Source organism: Podarcis pityusensis, assembly GCF_964106645.2.
Source record: "Podarcis pityusensis genome assembly, chromosome: 1".
Taxonomy (NCBI): Eukaryota; Metazoa; Chordata; class Lepidosauria; order Squamata; family Lacertidae; genus Podarcis; species Podarcis pityusensis.
In genome coordinates this window covers 134,518,525-134,541,838 of record NC_138028.1, presented here as the reverse complement: position 1 = coordinate 134,541,838, position 23,314 = coordinate 134,518,525, and the positions used below count along the sequence as shown (strand labels likewise).

Genomic DNA, 23,314 nt, shown 5'->3' with positions numbered 1-23,314 from the left:
CGAGTGGGCATAACAGCATCAAGAAATCTGGAAATGGAGAGCATTGAAGAAAGGAAAGTAGGCAAATGTGTAGAAACATCGCGCTGCTGTATTGAACGCACTGTTTAAAAAGAACTCGACGCCTCAATCATATGGGGAAATGACTTTGGTCGCTGGTAGGCGCAACAGAACAGAAGCAACTCGGGGCGCGCCGGCTCTTCGGCTTTGCCCAATGCAAGCGGTGCAGCTGCGCCAAGTTCGCCGCCTGCCTTTCCTCCCGCTGCCGCCGCCGCCGCTTCGCCTCGCCTCTCCTGGCCCCGCCCACCCGCGCGAGCCGGGCTCCGCCGTTCCCCGCCCTCCGCCTGCCGTCGAGGCCTCCCGATTGGCTGGGCCCGGCATGGGCTCATGTCAGTCCAGATCGGATGTTGCGCCGCGCGCTTCGGGACTTGTAGTTCCCTCCGCCGAAGCGCCGCCCCGCCGCCGCCCGCCTGGACTTCCCTTCCCGGCATGCCGCGGGGCGGGGCTCCCCGGCTCCGGCTCGCCGCCGAAAGATGCGGCGCCGGAGTGTGGGCTCGGGCGGCGTAGTGGCAAGATGGAGGGGGCGTGAGTATGGCGCGGAGGAGCCGGGGCTGCCCCGGGAGGGCTGCCAGGCTGCGGGGGGCCAATTGTGCTTTCTTTTTCGGGGCGCGCTGTGCTGCTTTTTCGCACCAGCGTCGTTTCTGGCGCCGCGCTCGCGGTCGCCCAGGGGTTGCAAAAGTAGCATCACCTTGTGCTCAGTTGAGAAAAGGGAGCGACAAAAAGGAGCAGGGTTGAAACCCTTCCCACGGGAGAACCTTGAACTCCCTGCAAGCTCAGAAAAGTTCTTACACTGCCTCAAATTTGCCTGAGCCCAGTCCTGATGCTGACCTGCAACCCTTTACAGTGGTACCTCGAGTTACATACGCTTCAGGTTACAGACTCTGCTAACCCAGAAATAGTACCTCGGGTAAAGAATTTTACCTCAGGATGAGAACAGAAATCGTGCGGCAGCAGCGGGAGGCCCCGGTAGCTAAAGTGGTACCTCAGGTTAAGAACAGTTTCAGGTTAAGAACGGACCTCCGGAATGAATCAGGTTCTTAACCTGAGGTACCATTGCGCTGTAGTCTGAAGATGGAAGTCCTTTGGGGACACTTTTCCCCCCTGAAACAAACAAACAAAAAAAACCATCCTAGTGCTCCGTTATTTTTAATCTGAACTATCCTAAAATTCGACTCTCCTCTGGAATTCACCTGTTCCCTGTATCTCCCCTGCTAGATGTCTGCGGAGAAGAAGAGGCGGTCCCTATAAGACAGAGCCGGCCACGGACTTGACCCGCTGGCGCTTGAGCAATGAAGAGGGGCGGCAGCAGTGGCGATTCGTGGCGGATGGCGAGGATGGTGGTCGGGAGCAAACGGCGCTGGAAGCTCACTCGCTAGGGCTCAGCACGGTAGGTAGGCAGCTGAGGCGACCCCTCGCTTGCTACCAGGTTCTGAGGAGAACATGCCAGTTGCATTAGGACCACTTGGTTCTTTGGGGATAGTTCCGTTGGAAGTTTGATTTTCAAACTTCATTTTGTCTGAATGCACATTGACTTGTCTGCTGAAGAAATCCTGTAATGCTTATTTTTTGGCGATCCCTAACAGCCGAGTAAGAGTGTCTTCCATGAACACGGTCTTAACAGTGAGTCCGTAAGTGACTATGGAGGCCAATTCTGGATCCACACGTCCTTCCACAGTGGGGACATAGGTTTCCAGGAGGGAGTTGATCACAGCGAGGGTTTGCTAAACGTGCCTTTCTCTTGGCACATTTCTCCCTTTCGTCCTGCGTTTGAGTGTTTGAAGGCATATCCTAGGGTACAGGCAATGTTCATGTGGGGCTACCCTAGTGCCCCATGTGCCCAGAAAATGAGTCCTAAAGCTTTGGCGGTGCTTCCTGGCATCAGCGTGTTGAAGGGAAAGAGCAGGAGTGGCAGAAGAGGGTGCCTTGCAGGAGAGGTTATGAGTTTCTTGTTGAGGAATTCCTGATGAGATTCCAGGGAATCCCAACTCATCTGAGGCTGCAGTTTAATTTCCTAAAAGTTACAAAGTGGTCCTAGAAGTCTGTGTTTTTCCACTGCCAACTGGGAAGTGAGAACTGCCCATATCTCTGCTCTGGAGAAAGTAAGCAGGACTGGCTTGTTGCTTTTAGTCTTCATGTATTGGGAAGGTTCTTTACTAGCTTGTTTATTCTTGTTGGAAAAAATGCGTCGCAAAAAAACTGAATTGATCTGGCGGCAGCCCCTATGCTGCATTTATGGCCCCTTTCTCCCTTGCCCACACCTTCTGGCTGTTCCTTCAGCCTCCCTTGTGATACCCTCCTGAAAACTGGCTGGTCCTAATAAAATTGACTTGCTTTTTAGGCTCCAGAGGCAAATATTCAGCCCTCAGATTCCCGGTGTGTGGAGGGGTATGCCACCCTAAGGAAGCCTGGGAATATACTGAGAGGAGGCCCTGTGGTCCTTCCTGATAGATGCCAGAGTCTTTGATTCCCTTTCTGTTTACCTGTTTTGCTAGTCCAGTCTCCTGCTTTTCCTTGCTTTGTTGTTCCTCCCTTGCCCTCTCCCTTTTCCTAGGAAGAAGAGAGGAGCTGAGTGCCCCACAACTTGTGGAATTGGTCTCCTGCCCTACAAGGTGCTCGCTGGAGACATTCATTCATTCATTCTATTTCCCTGTCTGTTGTGAACCTAAGCTTCTGCTATAGAATTCACCTGTGTCTCTTTCCTCTTTCTTCTTCACTGTAATTGGCAGAGCAAATTTTTCCCGGACTTGCCAAAGGCCTGTACAGCACAGGAAGGAGCAGTGAATGGAATGAAGTTTTACTCAGGCCTGCAAGCAGAAGATGGCCACTGGGCTGGGGACTACGGAGGGCCTCTCTTTCTGATGCCAGGTAGAGTTACCATGACAACTCAGCAAACTTTTTCTCCAACCAGACAAGCAGTGTTCCAGCAAGGGGTGATGCGTAACAAATCCGAAAGCGAACGCTTTGGGTGCGGCCGAATCCCCAACATCCCCGAGAGGGAGAGGGAGTGGCTGGGCCTTGCTTCTCCTGCTTGAAGGTGCCTGTGGAGTTGACACAGTTGAGAGAAGTGTCAGCTGGAGAAGTGCTGCATGTGTGCAGGAGAAGGAATCATAGTGTCATAGAATTGGAAGGCACCCAAGGGTCACCTAGTTGCATCTGTCAGCAACCAACTTAGATAAGAAAGTTAATTTTTAAGTAAAGGGAGGTTAAAATAACATGTGCCTCATCTTATGGAATCCTGTCGCTGGAACACTTAAGGAGGCAAAGAACCTTGCTTGTTTCACGACAGAGCTGTGTAAATTCATGATCAGGATTTTGTGAGTTTTCCTTTTTGACCCCCCCCCCACCTGATGAGATCAGGAAGGAGAGCAACACAGGTAGCTGCCTTATATGGAGCCAGACCATTAGACCATTGAGCTTAGTATTGTCTACGTTGCCTGGCAGCCACTCTCTGGGATGTCAGGGAGGTGCTTTCCTCAGCCCTGCCTGGAGATGCCAGGATTGAATGAGGGAGCTTCTGTGTGCAAGTCAGGTCCTTCCCCACTGTGCGCACCCATCACTACAATCTTGGATCTCACACAGGTGTATCCGCCTGGGTCATCCTCAGTGGGTGTGAGGCTGGTGGTTGCCCCTTCTCTGCAGCCTGTGGCTGGACCAGGCGGCTTCCTGCCTATGTCAAGACGTTGCTCTCAGCACCTTTGATTGTAGCATAAGTGATCCTGTCTATCTCTCCTCCTAAACATTAATGTTCTTTTTAGCTGACTAAGAGAATCAGCAACTTTGGTGCTTCTGAGGACTGATTGTGTAACACACTGATCTCCCTAAAACAGGGCTCTTAATCACATGCTACGTTGCCAAGATCCCACTGCCAGAAGAGAGCAAGAAGGAAATGGTGAGGTACTTGCGTTCAGTTCAGCTCCCAGATGGAGGATGGGGCCTGTGAGTAAACTATAAAATTTGGTGCTTTAGAAGCTGCCCACCTGCCAAGCTTGGTCCGTGAGGGGGTCGGGGTAGGAGGGATCTGACCCAGCCGCTGGATCCAGTTCCCCAGCCCTTGTTGAACAATATGTTATGTTCCAGGTTGTGGAGACTAAAAAGTGAGTTTGCCTTCTCCACTGCTCAGTGCTAGAAACTGGTGGACTAGAAAGGAAAATGGAGAAAATGACTCCCCCACAGCCAAAGATTAAAGTAAATGTTGGGTGATAAAGTTGACTGTCCCCAGTGAGAGTGATGATAGATACAACGCGCCAAAAACATTAGCACATAGATAATTGAGTAACGAAAATGCTCATAACAAAAGGGCTCTGAAAAAACAGACAGAAGTTGTGGGAGAGTTACAGATTAGCTGGTGTGTCATGTGCAGAGCCCATTTGCAGCAGTAGTGGAAAAAACCCCCTTGTGCATTTGGCCCTTAGATTAGCCAGTTTGCATGAAGAGCATGGAAACAGTGGAAGAGGCAAGGCTCATTCTTGTAATATTAAACTATGGATTATGTATTTAATCCAAACTGGTCTAGTGTGGAAACAAAACCCTGTCCAGCAGAACCAGACCTGCTGAGAAATGAAACACCACATGAAATTTCTATAATCTACATTTAAAACAGATGACATAATGTTCCCATGGAAGTGGATCAAGCTCTTTCTGTTGCTCAAATTGCCTTAGCCAGCTTGCAGTAATCTTGATCTACCTGAAGTCAATCAGGACAGATCGAGTAACTGCCTGCGGGCAAGGCACATATTCTTAACAGTTCTGATGTTTTTGTCCGGTAGGCATGTTGAGGACGTATCCAAGGTATTTTGTACTGCTCTCAACTACACAGCCATGCGAATCCTTGGGGTCAGTCCTGATGACCCAGATCTGTTGCGGGCTCGGAACAACCTCCACAGTAAAGGTGACTAACCAGGAGGCCACCTCACATGAAGGTGGCTTTGTTTTTCAGTCTTGTTATCCTGTGGAAAGGGAACTCTCCTTATTCCTAGAGTGAGCGTCTAGTTCTTCCAACATCCTATCACATCCATGGACTGTCTCCTTTCAGGAGAGCTGGAATCTCTTTTGAATTTAATATTGGCTGCCTTGAGTGCATCTGCTTAAAGCACTGGGCATGAGGATGCCGTGATAGAGCTCCATGCTGTTGTGCACAGGAGGCCAGAGTTCCCTGTTTGGGTCTTCTCTCACCACCGATGCAGCATGATTGGCGGCACAGTAAGGAGGACTCTTTGGAGAAGGCTGAGAGGAGGAGGGATGAGGAAATAATCAGGGGTCATCCTTTGGCTCCAGTGGAGTGTTTTGTTTATACTATCCCTTTTGCAGACAAAAAAGTCAAACAGTAAGCATTTGTTTCTTACAGAAGAGTCCATTTTACTGCAGCGATCTCTGGTTTTATAGATATCTGTATGAGTTCTTGTATATTTGGCTCTTCAGGTGGTGCTACAGGAATCGCTTCCTGGGGTAAATTTTGGCTGGCTGTTTTGAATGTCTACAGCTGGGAAGGACTGAATACACTTTTCCCTGAGATGTGGTACGTGCAGTTTTAGAGTATTACAGTGCAAGCCTAACCATGTCTTCTCTGAAGAAAGTGCTGTTGAATTCAATGAGACCTGCAGGTATATGGCAGTAAAAAAATTAATACATAATAATGTGGCTTGCTCCCTGGTAAGTGGGAATAGGATGGCAGCTTTAGCTACCATAATTTATATCTATGCCTCCTCATAGAAACAACTGGAAGTTACTATCAGTTTGTCAATAGGTTGGCATGTTTGCTAAGTCTCTAGTTCAACTTGTCACATCAATTCGAAGAGCCAAAAAAGACCTAAGTTTCAGGAGGCCCCAGAGACTGGCCACTGGAAATCTAAATGTCAATTAACATTTTAGCTCATACTGGTGAAAATTTGGCCTTCAGAAACCTTTTTGGGTAGGAAACCCTAGCTTTACGCAGGCTGTGGTACAAAGGTGAGACTCACAGCCATTGCTCCGCCCACTTTTGTCTCCGGCCACGTCTACTTTTCTGCCTGCTCATGCTCATTATGGACATGCAGTCTCTGAAAGGTTGCCCATGAGTGAACACAGACCTCAGCCAAAAACCGGCTTCCCAAGCCCCAGTTTAGCATGTTGTCTGAACCCTAAATTCTGGTTAGTGTTAACTATGGTTTGTCTAAACAAACCAGCTTGATGAACTTTGGCTTGCAGTTAGCCTGTTTCAGTAATTAAAATTTATTAGAGTTTGTCAGGTTTAGGCAGCAGAGCAAGCTGTGTTTGATGGAAATCAGAAGGGAAAGCTTGTCGCACCTCCTTGGGGTTCAGCCAACCAGGACGGCGTGTGAGCTCCTTCTGGTCCCATTCAGGTGGGCCATGGGCTCAGGGCTCATGGAAAAGGAAGGCTCGGTTGTTCATGTACGCTCAGCCAGTTTAGTCCTGAGTCTGCTCTGGAGTCCCTGCTGCTATCCAGGTAGCTTGCCATGGGATGGATGCTCTGTGGGAATCTCCTTAGGGCCACAGATACATGGCTACCGGCTGCCATTTCTAGAGTTCTGCCCATCGTTTACCCCAGGCTTCCCTTTTGATTTCTGATAGGCTGTTTCCTCGCTGGATGCCAGCCCATCCTTCTACTCTTTGGTGTCACTGCCGTCAAGTTTACCTGCCCATGGCCTACTGCTATGCTACGCGACTCACTGCAGAAGAAGATGAGCTGGTTCTGAGCCTCCGGGAGGTAGTTCAAAAGGGCCTTTTTTCCTTCCTCCATCTGTCTGTTTCTCTCTCTCATAGAACCATAAAATTGTAGAGTTGGAAGGGACCCAAGGGTCATCTAGTCCAGCCCCCTGCAATGCAGGAATCTCAGCTCAAGCATCCCTGACAGATGGCCTTCCAACTTCTGCTTAAAAACCTCCAAGGAAGGAGAATCCACCATCTCCTGAGGGAGACCATTCACTGTCAGACAGCTCTTACTGTCAGAAAGTTTTTCCTGCTGTTTAGTCGGAATCTCCTTTCTTGTAATTTGAAGCCATTGGTTTGAGTCCTACCCTCCAGAGTAGGAGAAACAAGCTTGCTCCACCTTCCATATGACAGCCCTTAAGATATTTGAAGATGACTATCCTATCTCCTCTCAGTCTTCTCTTCACCAGGCTAAACATACCCAGCTCCTTCAACCATTCCTCATAAGGCTTGGTTTCCAGCCCCTTGATCATCTTGGTTGCCCTCCTCTGCACTCGCTCCAGCTTGTCAACATCTTCCTTAAATTGTGGTGCCCAGAATTGGACACAGGACTCCAGGTGTGGTCTGACCAAGGCAGAATAGAATGGTACTATTACTTCCTTGATCTGGACACTGTGAAATGCTTTAGAAAAGTGTTTTTGCTGTAATTCCTCTGGAGGCACCACAGATGTTCTCCTGGAACCCCAGTGAAAGCGTGGCTTACAAATTGTATTGACTTCTTTAAGGCTTTATATCTCTTTAAGGTCATACAGAAATCAAGGTACTTGGTCCAAAAGTGTGTGATGCATTGGGAGGCGGAACATACAGCAGATACATAATTTAAGCATTTGCTTAGATGGCATAAACAGAATGAAATTCTGTGGTCAAAGAAGACGCTCCGCCTGGTCTTATAGCAGGTCGGAGGCTGAGAAGGCGCCTAGGCAGCCTCTTTCCAGCTTTCTCTTCTCTTGCCAATTCTGCTTGGTGTTGTGTGACCCTTCTTTGCACCCAGGAGCTCTACACCCAGGACTATTCCCTCATTGACTGGCCGGCGCAGAGGAACAACGTCGCTGCGGGTGATGTGTACACGCCACACAGTTGGCTGCTCTCCATCATCTATGGTGAGCAGAGTGTGACCTCTGGGCTTGGAAGGTAGTCATGCTTGTTTGCCGTCGCCAGGCCTCTTGTGCTGTTCACTAGCTGAGATGGTATTGCTGGTCAGAAGAAGGAAAAGCGGATGGTTCACAGAGAGGCATCGCTGTATTGCCCCAGGTGGAGAATTGGGCGGTAGTGCATACACCATTAGAGGAAAGTGTAATGTGCGGATCAGGGCTGCCTGTGTATACCTGGAAGTAAATCCCACCATGTTTAGTGGGTCTTCCTTCACTGGGGAAATGTAAGGTTGCCTGCCTGCTCCCCTTGATGCTTTTTTGCTTTTGATTTCTGGCACATAGTGGATAAATGCAATGGAAAACTCTGTAGAGGAAGGTTCTGCCCTGTGAAGAGGCCTCACCTGTATGCATGCACTGTATGTAGTTGGCCTAAATGCCTCTCTGGCAACGGCACATCTCCTGGCATCCGATGCCTTTCCTTCAGATATAAAAGCTGCATAGGCCTGGCACGGGGTAGGCTTGGCCTGATCAGGGCAATGCTTGTGTGAGTCTTCTGCAGAGAGTCCTCTGCCTCTCTTGGTCAAGGGAGCCCTCAAAGCTTTTCTTCAGCCTGCCTTTTCCTTTTTAATCTTGCTGGCCGTGGCTGGCTTCATTGCTCAGTGCTGCAGGGATAATCAGAACTTGGATTAGCAGCCTACTCGACATTATTCTCCTTTTCTACAACTCCACTTACTGGTGTATCACCTGCTGATTTCACAAGCCATTGCTTTGTTGTGATTCAGAGATTTCATCCAACAGTAGACAGAAGTGGTTTGCTTTGTTTACCTGACAGGCCCACTCACTTTGCAGGGTTGCTGCAAGCGCTCTGCACATGTTGAACAGGACTTGTCTGTTCAGAGCATACAGCATATATTTTTCAGCCCCCTAGTCTCTGTGTTTTCATCCCTCAACCCTTGCTTGGCTATCAGCTGAATCCAGACTCCAGAGACACAGTAATGCCACAGCAGCAGATTCTGGGTGATTCCACTACTTCAGCGCAGTTTGTGCTGGTACAGGGACACGAAGGAAAAGAGTGAACATGCTTCTCATGTGCACAGGGATTGTTTGCAAATGTGGCTTTGCCATTTTCCAGTGACAGTATTGATAATTCACAAATGAAGTTTGATTAGCTCTGAACTGCCATGGAAACCTAAGTTAGGGATTTGCTAAGTGTATGTGGCTCAATTCCTGCCTGTATTACTCTTCAGTGCTCATATTCAGCAGATAAACATGAAACCTCTTTCTCTCTGCTTCCATTCCAGCAATTATCAACACCTACGAGAGATTCCACAGCACAGCTCTGAGACAACGAGCAATTGAGCAGCTGTACGACCACATTAAAGCTGATGACCGATTCACCAAATCCATCAGCATTGGCCCTGTAGGTCACTTTGAGTGGCACTTACAGCTGAATAGCTCTGGAATGGAACTTGATTTGCAGATTCCAAAATGTTTGTTCAGTGCATCTGTTCTTGGTAGCACAGTACCTAATGAGCACAGGCAGATGGCTGCAAAATTTGTCACCCCATTGATCACCAGGGTTGATTTGGCTGCCCTGACTGGCTGGTCAGGCACCCCCAACCTCCCCCCCTCCATGTGCACTTGGTGGAGCACAGCCATCCCGGATGGAAGATGTGTGCCTCCTGCTCTTCAGTGGAAAGCAAATGGTCGTTGATGAGCCCAGGCTCAAAGCTGTACACACCTGGAAGGTTCCTTCCATAGAGCTGAGTGGAAATCTCAGTGGCAGGGCACATGTTCTGCAAGCAGAAGGTCCTGGATTCCACCTTTGGCGCATCCCAGTTGAAAAGGAGCCATGAAAGAGCTCAGAAATAGCCCCAGTCTCCACTGACCCCCTGACCCCCTTCAGCCATTCTGCAGTGGGGAGAAGCATTTTGGCTCCACCCCACCTCTGTTCCAGGCAGGGGAGGATGGTTGGGGCAGAGCTCAGCACACTTGTCCCAGCTGCAGTTAATGCTGGAGGCAGCTACTGTTGATGAGTCTTCTTTTTGACCGCATCCTTATGAGGATTGATGTAGGAGCTGAGTTTATAAAGAGGCACAAATATTAGGGGCTGTTTGCTCTGTCTTTCTTAGGAGAAATGACTTTGCCTTTCTCTGCCCATTTAGATATCTAAAACAATTAACATGCTTGTGCGCTGGTATGTGGAGGGAGACAAGTCTGCTGCCTTCCAAGAACACGTTTCCAGAATCCCCGACTACCTCTGGTAAGGCTTTGTTGAAACTCAGACTTGTACATCCTTACAGCTGCTTTGTGCATAATGCTCTTAAGGACTCCTGAGTACTCACGGTTCATCAGGAGAGACTGGAGGACACTTGGAAAGTAGCTGCTGAACTCCCCTGATGAGAGCAGGATTGCCTCGTGTTGGTGTTGCCATTCACCATTTGGACGGCATATTAAGCTCCCAAGCAGAGGACCATCCTCTTCTCTTCCCAGGAGACCAGTAGTATTTGAACAATAAGGTTGAGAGTCGGCAACTTGCCCAAGGTCTCCCTGTTGGCTTAAGAGCTGAACAGGGATTTGAACCTGAGTTCTCTTCAGCCCCTGTCAAGTGGGGACTCCCTTAGGGTAAAGTTTATGAGGAGCTCATTAGTGCTGGTGGGAAGATAATTCATCTTGCACCCCCTTTGCCCGTTTGTTCACCCAGGGTACAGGAAACATAATTGAGGTGCAGGACTCTGTTTAGCCAGTCTACAACACTGAGTGCTTTCTGTCTCCTTGCAGGCTGGGACTGGATGGCTTGAAGATGCAGGTAATAATCCCTGGCATGGATGAAAGGGATTTATTTTTTCTCAGTCTCGTTGAGGGTCAGACTTGTGCTTCACAAGATGGTGTGACATTGCATCAGTCACCCTGTTCAAACTGGAAAAGCTGCTTCCAGAGTGGCTTCAGGATCAGAGAAGCCGCAGGGTTAGCTGACATATTCCTGCTCCAAATTGCCCTTTCTCCTGCACCCCACAGCCACCCTCTGGTTTCAGAAATGTGGGGGGAAATGCATTATAAACTTGGAGCAACAAAGCAGTTTGGGAGACGTCTAGGACACAGGTGGCAGAAAGCTTGCCATGAATCCAACTTAACGCAAGTTGAGAGCCACTTGGTGTCAGTGGTTGAGGAGTGAAAACGGAGCTTCTCCTTGACAGTTGCATCTTCAGAAGGTTGTCTCATGAAGCATTTTGAGACGACCTCCATTCTGGCCCAAATGATTTAGTATAAGAGCCCCCAGAGGACTCCTGCGACATGTTTACTTAATACTTTAGGGATATTGTTGTTGTTGTTTAGTCGTGTCCAACTCTTCGTGACCCCATGGACCAGAGCACGCCAGGCACTTCTGTCCTCCACTGCCTCCCGCAGTTTGATCAAACTCATGCTGTTAGCTTCAAGAACACCATCCAACCATCTCGTCCTCTGTCGTCCCCTTCTCCTTGTGCCCTCCATCTTTCCCACCATCAGGGTCTTTTCCAGGGAGTCTTCTCTTCTCATGAGGTGGCCAAAGTATTGGAGCCTCAGCTTCAGGATCTGTCCTTCCAGTGAGCACTCAGGGCTGATTTCCTTCAGAATGGAGAGGTTTGATCTTCTTGCAGTCCATGGGACTCTCAAGAGTCTCCTCCAGCACCATAATTCAAAAGCATCAATTCTTCGGCGATCAGCCTTCTTTATGGTCCAGCTCTCACTTCCATACATCACTACTGGGAAAACCATAGCTTTTACTTTAGGGATAAAAGCCCCCAAATCCACCACATTCACATATCACAGTTGCAACAGTTTAGCCCATGGATGGATCCAGAGCACCATTTAGTTTTGGGTTTTGGGGGGTGATTTTCAGCTGTTGCAGCCAAAGGAGACAAACACAGTTTTTGGAGGGGTGCAGTTGACCACTTGCCCTTCTTGGCTCGAGACATCTAGCAAGAGGGTATTATTGAATGACTCAGCCCAGTAGGTGATTTATGTCCCCTCGCAAGAGGAGTTTTTGAGCACTGCAATAACTATTGTCCGGTTGCTTTTAGTTTATTTTTATATTTAAAAAAATCTGTCCTGCTCTTCTGGTGCTCATGTGCCACTCAGGATGGCTTACAACAAATTAAAATCACAATACCATTCAATGTAGTAAAACTGAAATGAAAATAAAAACATGCATCAGACGAACTACACAACATTAAAATCCATTTTGAAGCAACTTTGGCCGAGATCCCACGTGAAAACCCCACTAGCCAACTTCACTTTGCATGGCCAGTACCAGAGGGAGTCCTGGGTGGCACTCGCCCATGAAACATTAGTTCTTTGGGCATATTGCCGCAGGTGGATTTTTAAAATGCATAGGTTGAAAGAAAACATTTATCCAAGTTATAGATAAATTCTTGAGTTTGTAAAACGGTTACATTGGTTACATCCTCTAAAATACAATAAAAAGAAAGCATATAAACTACTTGCTGTATACTTCTTAATTATTTTTGCAGGGATGATCAGACCAGTTAACAAATAGTTTAATGTGAATGAGAATTCAAATAATATTAACTAAAACACAAAATATTACGTAAAGTAGATTACAAATGTTTCGTTGGTCACTACGGAGTTCCCCCCTCCCAGCTATTTTGATGGCTAGCACTTGGTATACGAGTGGGGAAGGTTGTAATAAGGACTTCCTTGGTGACAGTAGGCTTTTCCTTTTTAACCCATTGCCAATTGTAGGGGAAATTGCTTTTGGGGAACAGCTGAGCACCTTCTGTTGGCTGCAAGGGAGACAAGTCAGGTGGGAGGTGAGTGTTTCTTACTGCACCTTCCTTCTCTTTCAGGGCACTAATGGGTCACAGCTTTGGGACACGGCATTTGCTATCCAAGCTTTCTTGGAGGTAATTATTTTTCTTTGTTTTGACCTAGGAAACATGGCTGTTCCTCTGTAATTTTGGGGAGAATTAGCCTGTAGGTCAACACACATGAATCAAAATCAAATGACTGAAGAAACAGTCTGGGATATAGAGCATATCTAGTTCACACAACACAGAAAAGTCTTACAAATGGTGACATGTGACTAGTAGAGATGCAGTCAGGCAGACAGCCAGTAAATTTCTGTTAAGAATGTCTTTTGATTGCTATTGCAAGGGAATGCAAAGCAGCAAAGTTTTAAATAGCCTAGGATGTTTAATTAATGTTACTCAAAGGGTATTCCTCAGCACATAATAGCATGAAGACAGTTTTGTTTTGTACATAGGAACCACAAGGAAGTCTGAGCAGCTTTAAGACTTTGGGGGTGAGCCGGGGAGTTCAACTTTTTCCCTGCCCCAGTTCTGATATAGTGATTTATTGGAAGCTTCCATTTACATTTCAAGGAAAGCATATTCCTTGTGCTCATGGGAGTTTCCTTCAAATGCAGATGACAGTTCTGAGAGGTCATTTTTGCCAAGACTGTGGGAGGGAAAGAGTTAAATTCCCTTCCGGTCCCATCCCTGCAGTCCCCAAAGTCACTGCTTACGTTAACTACACTCATGCAATTATCACAACTCAATTACTGCTTGGCCCTGAATTCTAGTGAGATTTGTGGGCCTGGCCCCCCCAGGTAAGTATAGGATAAGATTGTAGCCTTAATTCATCAAATTTTAATGAGATTAATCTTAACAAAATATTATTAAGATTGATTACTGCTCCTGGATTCAGTTTTTTAAAATCACAATATGTCAAATGAAACACCTTTTTCTTTTTTTTAAAGGCAGGTGCCCATAAAAGGCCTGAATTTAACTCCTGCCTGCTACGTGCACATGAGTTTTTAAGAATCAGCCAGGTAAGAACCAGGCATATACGTATCCATGATCCAGTTCTGCTGTAATACTGCCCACATTCTAAAAATATGTAGGTTTTGATTTTGCAGTGTGCCTCATAGTTCTGTCCAAGAACCACACCCACAGCCACACCCACCTATGCTTTGCTCCCGGGAATGTGTCCCTTTGTTGTAAGCCAAAAATAGTGTATCTTCTGAGTTTATGCCAATAAAAACTCCGAAACGTGAGGAGTTAGGAGTCCAGCGTTTATGCAAGAATGTGAATTTCGGCCTCTCCAAACTCACGTCTTGGGGGGAAGTGTTCCACCAGGTGAACCAAATTTAACTACTACATCTGGAGGACTTTATTCCTTTTCTCTATGCAGAGAATTTCTTGATTTCTTCTCTGTAGTTCTCAAGGCACTGCAACATCAAGAAGGATTCCTTGTTGAGGTCAAAATTTGCTGGCATTGTATTGCTGAATTGTGTGTGTTTGTTTATAGTTGCAAATATCTATACCCATACAAAAATGTTTTTATGTCTATAACACCTTCAGGCCCAAACTTGAAATTACAAAGACCGCTGTGGCTTGTGCTTGTATTTCAGACTTTTTATATCACTTTCTCCCTTGCGTCTAGCATTTTAATAGCGTAGTTCTTAAAATAGTGTTCCTTTTATGTCAATTGCACTTGCCTTCTTTGTCTGAGTGTAGCTTGTATCTCCTCCAGATTCCAGATAATCCACCTGATTATGAGAAGTACTACCGTCAGATGAACAAGGTATAATCAGAAAAAGAGCTCCCTTTCTGAAAGCATCAATGCCAGATGCTAAGTTAACTTGGGAAGATATCTGTCCAAAAATCTTTCTCTGAATTTTTTCCAGGAGAAAGTTGCTCATGAAGTTAGGATTGTTTTCCTCGCTCTTTAACCTAAATCTTCCCGCAGGGCTCCCTAGGCTGCGGATAGCAGCCTGCCGCCCGGCACGCAGGGTGCCCTGAAGCAGAGCGCCTCGTGCGCCGAACAGACATCGGCCAGCCCCACAAGCTCGGGGGACAGCGGGGAGGCGCAGCGCCGCCATCCCGCTGTTCCTCGACCTGGTTTGGTTTCCCTGACCTGGTTTTGGGGGGGAAATAAAGGGATTTTTTTTTTCCTTTATTTCCCCCCCAAAAAACTAGGTGCGTCCTATGGGACGGAGCGTCCTATGGGACAAAAAATACGGTATCTAAAAGAGTAAGTTTTTCTGTACTCAAATGCTGGAAGAAAGGTCAGCTGGGCAGCAGTGTTATTGGCAATATATGTGGTCCTGCAAGAATCCTCTGCTCTGCATTGCCTAATGCTCTCAATTGTCTAATGCTCTCCAGGGTGGATTTCCTTTCAGCACGCGGGACTGTGGCTGGATTGTAGCTGACTGCACTGCGGAGGGGCTGAAGTCAGTGATCCTTCTGCAGAACAATTGCTCTTTTATAAAGGAGCAAATCCCACCGAACCGTCTCTTTGATGCTGTGAACGTGGTGAGTGGCTTGGAAGGAGAAGCAGCCCCTGGGTCAGAGTCCAATCTGCCTCCCAGACGATGTTGCCTTTGGCTAGTTGGTGGTCATAAGCTGGAGGTGGGGATTTCTGGGTGAAGCGTGGAGCTTGTGGGAGTATTTCTGATTTCTGCTGGGCCACTGCTTAAGGCTGTGGGGCCACTCCACTGAGCTCCATCTTTGCCATGCCCTTGTCCAGACGCTCTCTCTCTCTTCCTCTGTGTCTGACTTCAGTTGCTGAACATGCAAAATGTGGACGGTGGCTTTTCCACATATGAAACGAAGCGTGGCGGCTGGCTGCTGGAGCTCCTGAACCCTTCCGAGGTGTTTGGTAAGAGAAGGGACTTGCTTTGCATCCATGCTAGCATAGTTAGTAAGAGGTTTATGTGTCAGTGGAAGTCCTCTTGGGCAAGCATGGGGAATGGGGCATCGTTGTCTCAGTAGAAGAACTGAAGCCATTCCACACCCACCCACCCTGCCTGCCCCGGCAATGTGATTTGGCTCCTGCTGGCCCCTCTTAATCTTCTTTTTTTTTTTTAAAAAAATAATTTTTATTAACCGACCAATCAAATCAAATCACATCACATATATTCCGAATTACAAAGCCGAATTTTAAATTTTTGTTGGGGGTACCCATATTTCAAGTTCTGAAGGGGATTCCAATCATCTTCTTGCTGCTGCATTAATGTCCACAAATCTGTCCAAATAATATTCCCAATTCTATCCAGTCCTATCTTGCTCCCACATCTCATCTTGTTATTTTCATATATTTTTCATTTTTCTTTGTGATCTCTTCTGATAATCTCCTTAAGCAGGTAAACACAAATTGTAATCCTGTGTGAGTTTTTCCGTTCGTCCAATAACCATATCGAGATGGTTTCCATATATCATCAGTTCCATAAATAAAAGCACTCTTTCCATCATTAAACTTCACAAATCTATCGCCTTCTTTAGTCCTCTGATGAGGTTCGCCCGTAGTATGAAAACAGATGCATTCCTCCTCCCAGACGTAAATCTTTCGACAGAACTTGCCAAAATGGCGACGCTGTTTTTTACTGCGTCATCCCAAAGCTCTTGTACTTTCCACGATCTCCTTAAAACATGCTTTTTGTTAAAAATTATCTCCACACAGTCTTAAATCATCCTGCTTAGGTCATTTAAGCGGCATTTCTGACTTGTGGGGGGGGGATTATTGGTTAATCACATAGAAGAAAGAAAGGAAAGTCCCCCCCCCCCATCCAGTCCCGTTGCCGACATACCGAGCCTTGGTGTGTCTTCTCATGATATATTCCTGTTTATCCGACCCGTCTTCTTTCTCAGAGATCCCTTCAATTAGCAGTCTTTACTCCCCATTCTTCCTTGAAATATGTGCATTTGCTTCCTCCTAATTGTTTCTTTTGAAGTTGCTGCAGCTAGAGGCGCGAATCAGAGACAGCGTCCAGGAGCGCCGGAGTCCGCACAAGGGCTTTCTGCCTAGTGCCCCCACCCCCTCGAGTTCGGGGGTGGTATATGGGCATAGCAGGCAAGGGCAGTCCCCCCCATTCCCTTGGGGGGGGCAGGGAGGCTGCATACTCCCATCACAGCCACTTAATTACGTCGTGTGGGTCGGAGAGATGTTATTGTCGGCCATCTTCCAATGCGCCCCTAGTGGCCCCCCGGCCCCTCTTAATCTTCTGATATTAAAAAGTTGACAACAACTGTACCCGAAAGGAAAAGACAAATTATTTTAAGTTTCAAGAAACAGAGGCATGCCACACAGGAATCTCACATCTCTCTCTAGAATCTGTCTTACTGATTTTCAATATATAGCCTTTAATGATATTTCTGCTGCATTTCAATCTATTAATCAAAATAGACTCTGGGAGAAATCTGAAATTGCCAACCTTGACTGCATTCTTTGGCTTTAATCCAAGAACATTACAGCAACACAGGAATGAAGGTCAGAGTAGGTTTAAATGGTGATACGACTAAGGCTTTTAAAAGTCACAAGGAATGAAGGAAGGTTGCATTCTGACTCCCACGCTGGAAGCTGGCTCCTATTACGGATCTATGATCTGTATTGTTTTATTGGTTCTGGAGCTGTGGATTTGTCATGGCCTTTCGCTGTATCAGCAAACTTGTATTTTTTGTGGTTTGCAGGGGATATCATGGTGGACTACACTTACGTAGAATGCACCTCGGCAGTCATGCAGGGGCTGAAGCATTTCCAAGAGCGCTTCCCTGAGCACAGGGCAGAGGAGATCAGGTAAAAGGAGGGAAGGAAAGGAGCGGAGCAATGGAAAAACAGGATGTGAAACCTTCGTTTCAGAGTTGACATGGGAAAATAAATTCCCTCCTGTCATTGGGCACCTGACCCTTCTGTGGGGTGGGAGTGAATAGCATTTTCCCCCCTTCCAGTCTGGGCTAGAGAGAGTGGTGCTGGGAATCGTGGGTATTCACAGGGTTGAAAGGGTTCCCCACTCTTTCCTTTTTGCTCAGAGAGATGCTGCAAAGGGGCCTCCACTACTGTCAGAAACTTCAGAGAGCTGATGGTTCCTGGGAAGGGTGAGTGTCCTCATAAAGCCAAGGGCCGCTTCAATAATTGGTTGGGCTTTCCAGCTGCTTGCCAGGGTATTTAAAAATATAAAGGAAGGTGCCTGCTTTGGGGCAATTTTAAGAATCAGAGGTAAAAAATCCCACTTTTCAGCACCAGTTTGAGACCTTTGGGTGGTTCTAGTAGGAGAAGCCAATAGCACCTTTTTATTAGCAGTTTAATTTGTCTGAGAGACCAGTGTGGCATCTGACCCTACAAGTCCCGGGTTCAAATCCTGTTTCAGTCGTGCTCCCACTGGATAGCCTTAGGCAACCCGCCCTCCTGCTTTGTCACAGTCACTCAGAGAGTTAATATTCATATCTTGTCCATATGAAACACCTTGAAACTGCCCAGTGCTATATAAATGCTCAGCATTATCATTTATCTTTTACTAAGTCTTAAACCATCAAAGTTAGAAAAGAAAATGTTCATGCCTTTATTTAAAAAGTAATTGTACAAATGTAATACATAAGCTTGACATATTACAAGAATTTAAAATTTGTTGTAGAGTATTGTATGGAACATGGCTGGGGAATCTGTAACCCTCCAGCTGCTGTTGAACTACAACTTCCATAATTCCTGGCCATTTGCCACTCTGACTGGAGCTGATCTCCCCTCCATCCCAGTCAAGAAAGAGCATGCCAACGTCCTCAGGGGCAATGGGTTGGGGGGCTGGTAGTGATAGAACTAAGTCACCAGGTGTAGGGAGAGAGGGGCTGGGGGAATATCTAGGGTCAGCCAATATTCTAAAGTTGCAGTTCCATACTCACCTAGGAGTAAGCGCCACTGAACTTAGCTCTCTTTAGACAAATACAGAATTGTGCTGTTGGTGCAAGCTTGCTTCTCCCCACCGCCAGCCTCCAAACCAGGTCGGGGAATAGCGGGATGGCCGCGCTCTGCCTCCCTGCTGTCCCCCGAGCTTGTGGGGCTGCCCGATATCTGCCCGAAGCCCAGGGTGCACTCCGGAGCGTGCCCCATGCTTCGGGCTGCAGGCTGCCGCCCGCAAGCCTGCTGGGCTCTCCAGGCTTGCGGATAGCTTCCTGAAGCCTGGAGAGCGAGAGGGGTCGGTGCGCACCGATCCCTCTCGCTCTCCAGGCTTCAGCGAAAGCCTGCATTCGCCCCATAGGACGCACACACATTTTCCCTTCATTTTTGGAGGGGAAAAAGTGCGTCCTATAGGGCGAAAAATACGGTAGTTACGTCAAAGGAACCAGCTTTAATTTCCTCCAATATATCTCACGTGTTAAAAATGATTACAACATTTGTGTTGCTATGGGCAGCAGCCAGGCTGAATGTATATGTTCCAGACATATACATTGAATCATGTTGGCTTAATAGATATTTGAAAGATAAGGAAAATAATTTATACTGTTGGTTTTGCTTCTGCAAGTAAACTTCAGGCTCATTGCCTTGATTTGGGATTGTTTGGCACAGCAAGGAGGAAGGAACTGGCTCTCCTCCCGGCTCGGTTCTGTTTGCTGACCGACTTCTCCCTCCTAGGTGCTGGGGGGTGTGCATCACCTACGGCACGTGGTTTGCTCTGGAAGCCTTTGCTTGTATGCAACACACCTACCAGGATGGGTGAGTGAAGACCTTCACCAGGTTTTATAATGGAAGCTCCTCTGATCAGAAGAGCTTGCTGGCAGTGAGTGGCCTTTCATTCAGCATGAAGAATTGCGCTGTCTTATTGCCCTCTATGGGATGGGGAGAAGGAGGGCACCATCTCCCTACACTGAGCCTAGAGGCAAACCGCTCTGGGATTCAGCTGGGAGCCAGCCTCACCTGAAGAGCCGAGTCAGCAAAGGTGGCCGCTCTCTCAGGCTCACCTGCGCAGGGGAGGGACTGGAGAGACCGGCACTACTGGGCCAGACAGACCCATTGTTCTCACCCACAACTTACGGCGGTTTCAGCAGCTGAGGACAGGCCTCCTGGTCAGCACTGGTTTGCAGTGATGACATCCGCTCTTCTCTCCATAAGTTTCTTCCCCCGTGTATATTATCCTGGCCCCATCAGAATGCAGAAAGACCATCCCATCAGGCACCAGGTGGGCCTCCTGCAGATGCTTCTCCCTTGACATTTCCAGATTCATCTTGTAGCTCTCAGCCAGCGGATGGGTGCTGTGTCTATGGCTGCACATGCACTCTGGGGAGCATTGAGCCTGTGCTTTCCCTTGATATCCTGTCTCCTTTTCATTTGTCTCTGCCTGGCGTGATAAAATTCCTTGCCTTGTCCTTGCTAACCACCATATGTTCCTCCGCTGAGGACATGGAGCCACTCTGTGAGTTCCCGTTCTCCTGTCCTTTCTCTTCCAGAGTGGCCTGTGGGGAGGTGACCCGCGCTTGTGAGTTCTTGGTCTCCAAGCAGATGGAGGACGGTGGATGGGGAGAAGACTTTGAATCTTGTGAGCAGCGCAGATACATCCAGAGCACCACATCCCAAATACACAACACTTGCTGGGCTCTTCTGGGGCTCATGGCTGTTAGGTAAAAGTTTGTGCTTGGAAGTGACATTGACCCTTGGCCTCTGCACAGGGATGAGGGCAGATAGAAACAGCCACCAGTCTTGAATTGCATCTTTGGGGGACCCCCATTGGCTAGTAGAGGCTACCACCAAGCATGCCCAAACAGCAGTTTCCTGGGTCTGTGCTGCAGCCTGCACACAAGAAGTCCCTTGGGAAAATGCAGGCCTCCCTTTCTCCTGGAATGCCCTTGTGTAGAAATTCAACTTTTGGCAGCTGCAATGAAAAGATCACAGCTGCCTTGTCTGTCAAATATATCTGCCTGAGCATAGCCTGCTGTCACTGCGCATCTCTCCTTGTTAGCCATGCACCCTGGCATCATGCTCCTCTGCCTTGCAGGGACCAGAAATGCTCAGTTGCTGCATCCAGTCCTTGAGGCCGTCCCTTTAGCTGCTCGCTTTCTTTGTGGGAACAGTTAACAAGTCTCTGACTGAGGCCATGCTAACCTGGTGGCATTTGATCTTCCTGCCTAGGATATTACATCACTTGCAAGAATCTTTCCGATATTTGTGAATTACCTGAGCTTTAGCTTTTCCTCTCTAAACCTACTTGAGCAGAGAACTTGGGTCAAAACAACTCTTCTTGCTTTGCAGGTATCCAGACGTTAGAGTCCTGGAAAGAGGGATCAAAGTTTTGATTGACAAACAGCTGCCTAATGGAGACTGGCCTCAGGTGAAGTGTTCCTCGAGTGCATTCCATATAAAGGAAGGGCACAAGCAACTTGCACATCTTTGCAAATCACAGCATTGCCATTTGCATACATTCTCTCTCACACTAATACACCTACAAGCACACCTTTCTTCTTAGCTTCTCAGAATTCCTCTTCCACCTGGGTTGCGGATTTTCCTTCAAGCACCAGAATCTCTTTTGTGTTCCTTGTTTCAGTATGATTCCCACCACCCACGTTTTAGCTCCTGTTTGTACCAATCCCAATCAAACACAGCCTTTCCTTGGCTGGGAGGGAATTCCCTCTTGACTATTCAGCAGCTCATGAAAAAAGCAGCCCTGGCTATTGCTACTTCTTGGAAGGGCTGGTTCTCAAAGTGCCCATTAAGCCGCCTGAAGTTTTAAATGTTTAAGCATGGATCAGGAACAGTGGAAGTAGGAAAGCTGGCGCAAGCCAGACTATCAAGATCACTGTGCATTGTCTGGTTTATCCTGGAATGCCTGCACATTGGAATCGGAGCCTTTGGTCCAGCTCATGCTCAGGGCAGTGAAGGTGTCATTTATTTAATTTTAAAATGTAAACATTTCAAAAAGTATCAGCTGCCTTTTCACCATGGATAGTCAAAGCAGGTCACACCTGTCATATGGTACCTCCATGTATGAGGAGGTTTGTGCAGCTCAAGGCTGCTTTTCAGGTGCTGATGCCCTTATAGGTCGCTCATCTTTCCGTGCTTCTTACTGTGTTGGAAAGATGAGAGGATGGATGAGATGGAATTTCTGTGTTTCTTTGCCTTTCAGGAGAACATTTCCGGAGTGTTCAACAAAACCTGTGCGATCAGCTATACCTCCTACCGGAACGTCTTCCCCATCTGGACCCTGGGGCGCTTTTCTCGCCTGCATCCTGCCCGCCCACTGGCTGGCAAGCGCTTGACGGAGGCATTAAGAAATGGAGAGAAGGGCCTGGCTGGCAGGATGGCAAACGGACATGGAGAAGCACCACTCCCCTCTTCCTGAGTTTGGGTCTGGTACCAACATTGCAGGCGTGGACTACCAATCTCTCTGCTTATTTTTCTAAACTCTTGGGAAGCTGGTGAGGAGGGAGAATTGAAGGGGAAACACGGAAGGCTTCTCTGGATGGTTTGCCGTCCTCTTGCTTCTCGTACTTCTACATGCCGGACAGAAAGGAGTTGGCCCAGGAGAAGTGATGAGTGGCAGACTCTGGGTCTGTGCTGTGGTTGACTCGCATTTGCTGCTTAGAATGGACACTTTAGACACAAAAACCCATGATTCTGTGCCCTTTACTGGGCATTAACATTTATTTAACTTTCTGTACATGCATACCAAACATTATGGTGGCTGCGTGTATCCCTGCTGTTTCACTGTTATACTTGCGGTATTTGCAGTGGAAGCAGAAGAGTGTAACCTTTAGAGTAATTGAGGTAAATTAACACATAACTTAATCAGTGTTGATGCCTTATTTTTCTCTTAGCGTAAAGATAAGCTTAAATTGTTCTTTAGGGTATGGGTGGGGAACCCTAGTGCCTCATCCCCCCTCATGGCCAACCTGCTGGGGTGCGTAGGTGGCACAACAATTGAATAGTATGCGCTAGTTGCATAGACTCCATGTGCATATCCCAGGGAACAGACATTCTGGGATTGGGTCTACCCAACTGCCACTGAGAGCCAGCCCACATCCAAGGTAGTGGGGAGGCTACAGCTGACCACATTGCCTAAGTAACTCGTGGTCCTTGACATCTGCCAGCATTGGCCAGCATTTTGGAGCTTTCGTAGCCTGGAGTTCGAGTCTCTTCTTATCATTTGATCTACTTACCCCAAGCAGAACATAATTCTCTTACCAGAGAAGATTCAATACATGTTTTGTGTAGATGGACACAGTGACACACAGGCAAGCCTTGGCCTGTGCACATCTGGCTCTGATCTTGCTGTGTTGCAGGGGAAAGGTTTGCACAAGGCCTTAACTTGTGGTTGCTGGAAGGCAAGTAAAACCCTCCACGCAATCTGAAGGCTCTATTGAAATTTGGTACTTTTCTCCTGAAAGTCAGGCATACCTCATGCTGGAGGGCATTCTGCAAACAGGGAACCACCACTGAGAAGACCCTGTCATGGTAAACACTAAGCAGCCAGAAGTGGGATCTCCAACAGGACCCGGGTTGCTCCTTTAGGCTCTGGGATCCTAAGCCATGTAGGGCTTTGCATGCTGGTACTCACACCTTGATTTGGGCTTGGTAGCTCACTGACAGGCAGCGCAGAGCTTTCTGGACTTGTGACCCTTGGTTCTACCAGGCTGTCCCATTTACCAATCTAGCAGCTGCATTCTGTGTGAGCTGCAGCCTCCAGACTGTTCAAGGGTAGC

General features: G+C 47.6%; 1 protein-coding gene across 1 annotated transcript; it reads left to right on the top strand.

Moving 5' to 3' along the window:
* Window positions 1-460: 460 nt before the first annotated feature.
* Window positions 461-22,400, top strand: LSS (lanosterol synthase). Its single transcript, XM_081022723.1, has 22 exons — window positions 461-582; window positions 1,273-1,444; window positions 2,784-2,922; window positions 3,885-3,993; window positions 4,824-4,945; window positions 5,476-5,572; window positions 6,625-6,760; window positions 7,754-7,862; window positions 9,155-9,273; window positions 10,019-10,116; window positions 10,635-10,662; window positions 12,701-12,757; window positions 13,612-13,683; window positions 14,388-14,438; window positions 15,020-15,169; window positions 15,419-15,515; window positions 17,324-17,429; window positions 17,663-17,728; window positions 19,257-19,337; window positions 20,069-20,239; window positions 20,868-20,946; window positions 21,739-22,400. The coding sequence occupies exons 1-22, from the start codon at window positions 572-574 to the stop codon at window positions 21,952-21,954; spliced, it is 2,286 nt and encodes a 761-aa protein (XP_080878849.1). The 5' UTR covers window positions 461-571; the 3' UTR covers window positions 21,955-22,400.
* The last annotated feature ends 914 nt before the right edge of the window (window positions 22,401-23,314 follow it).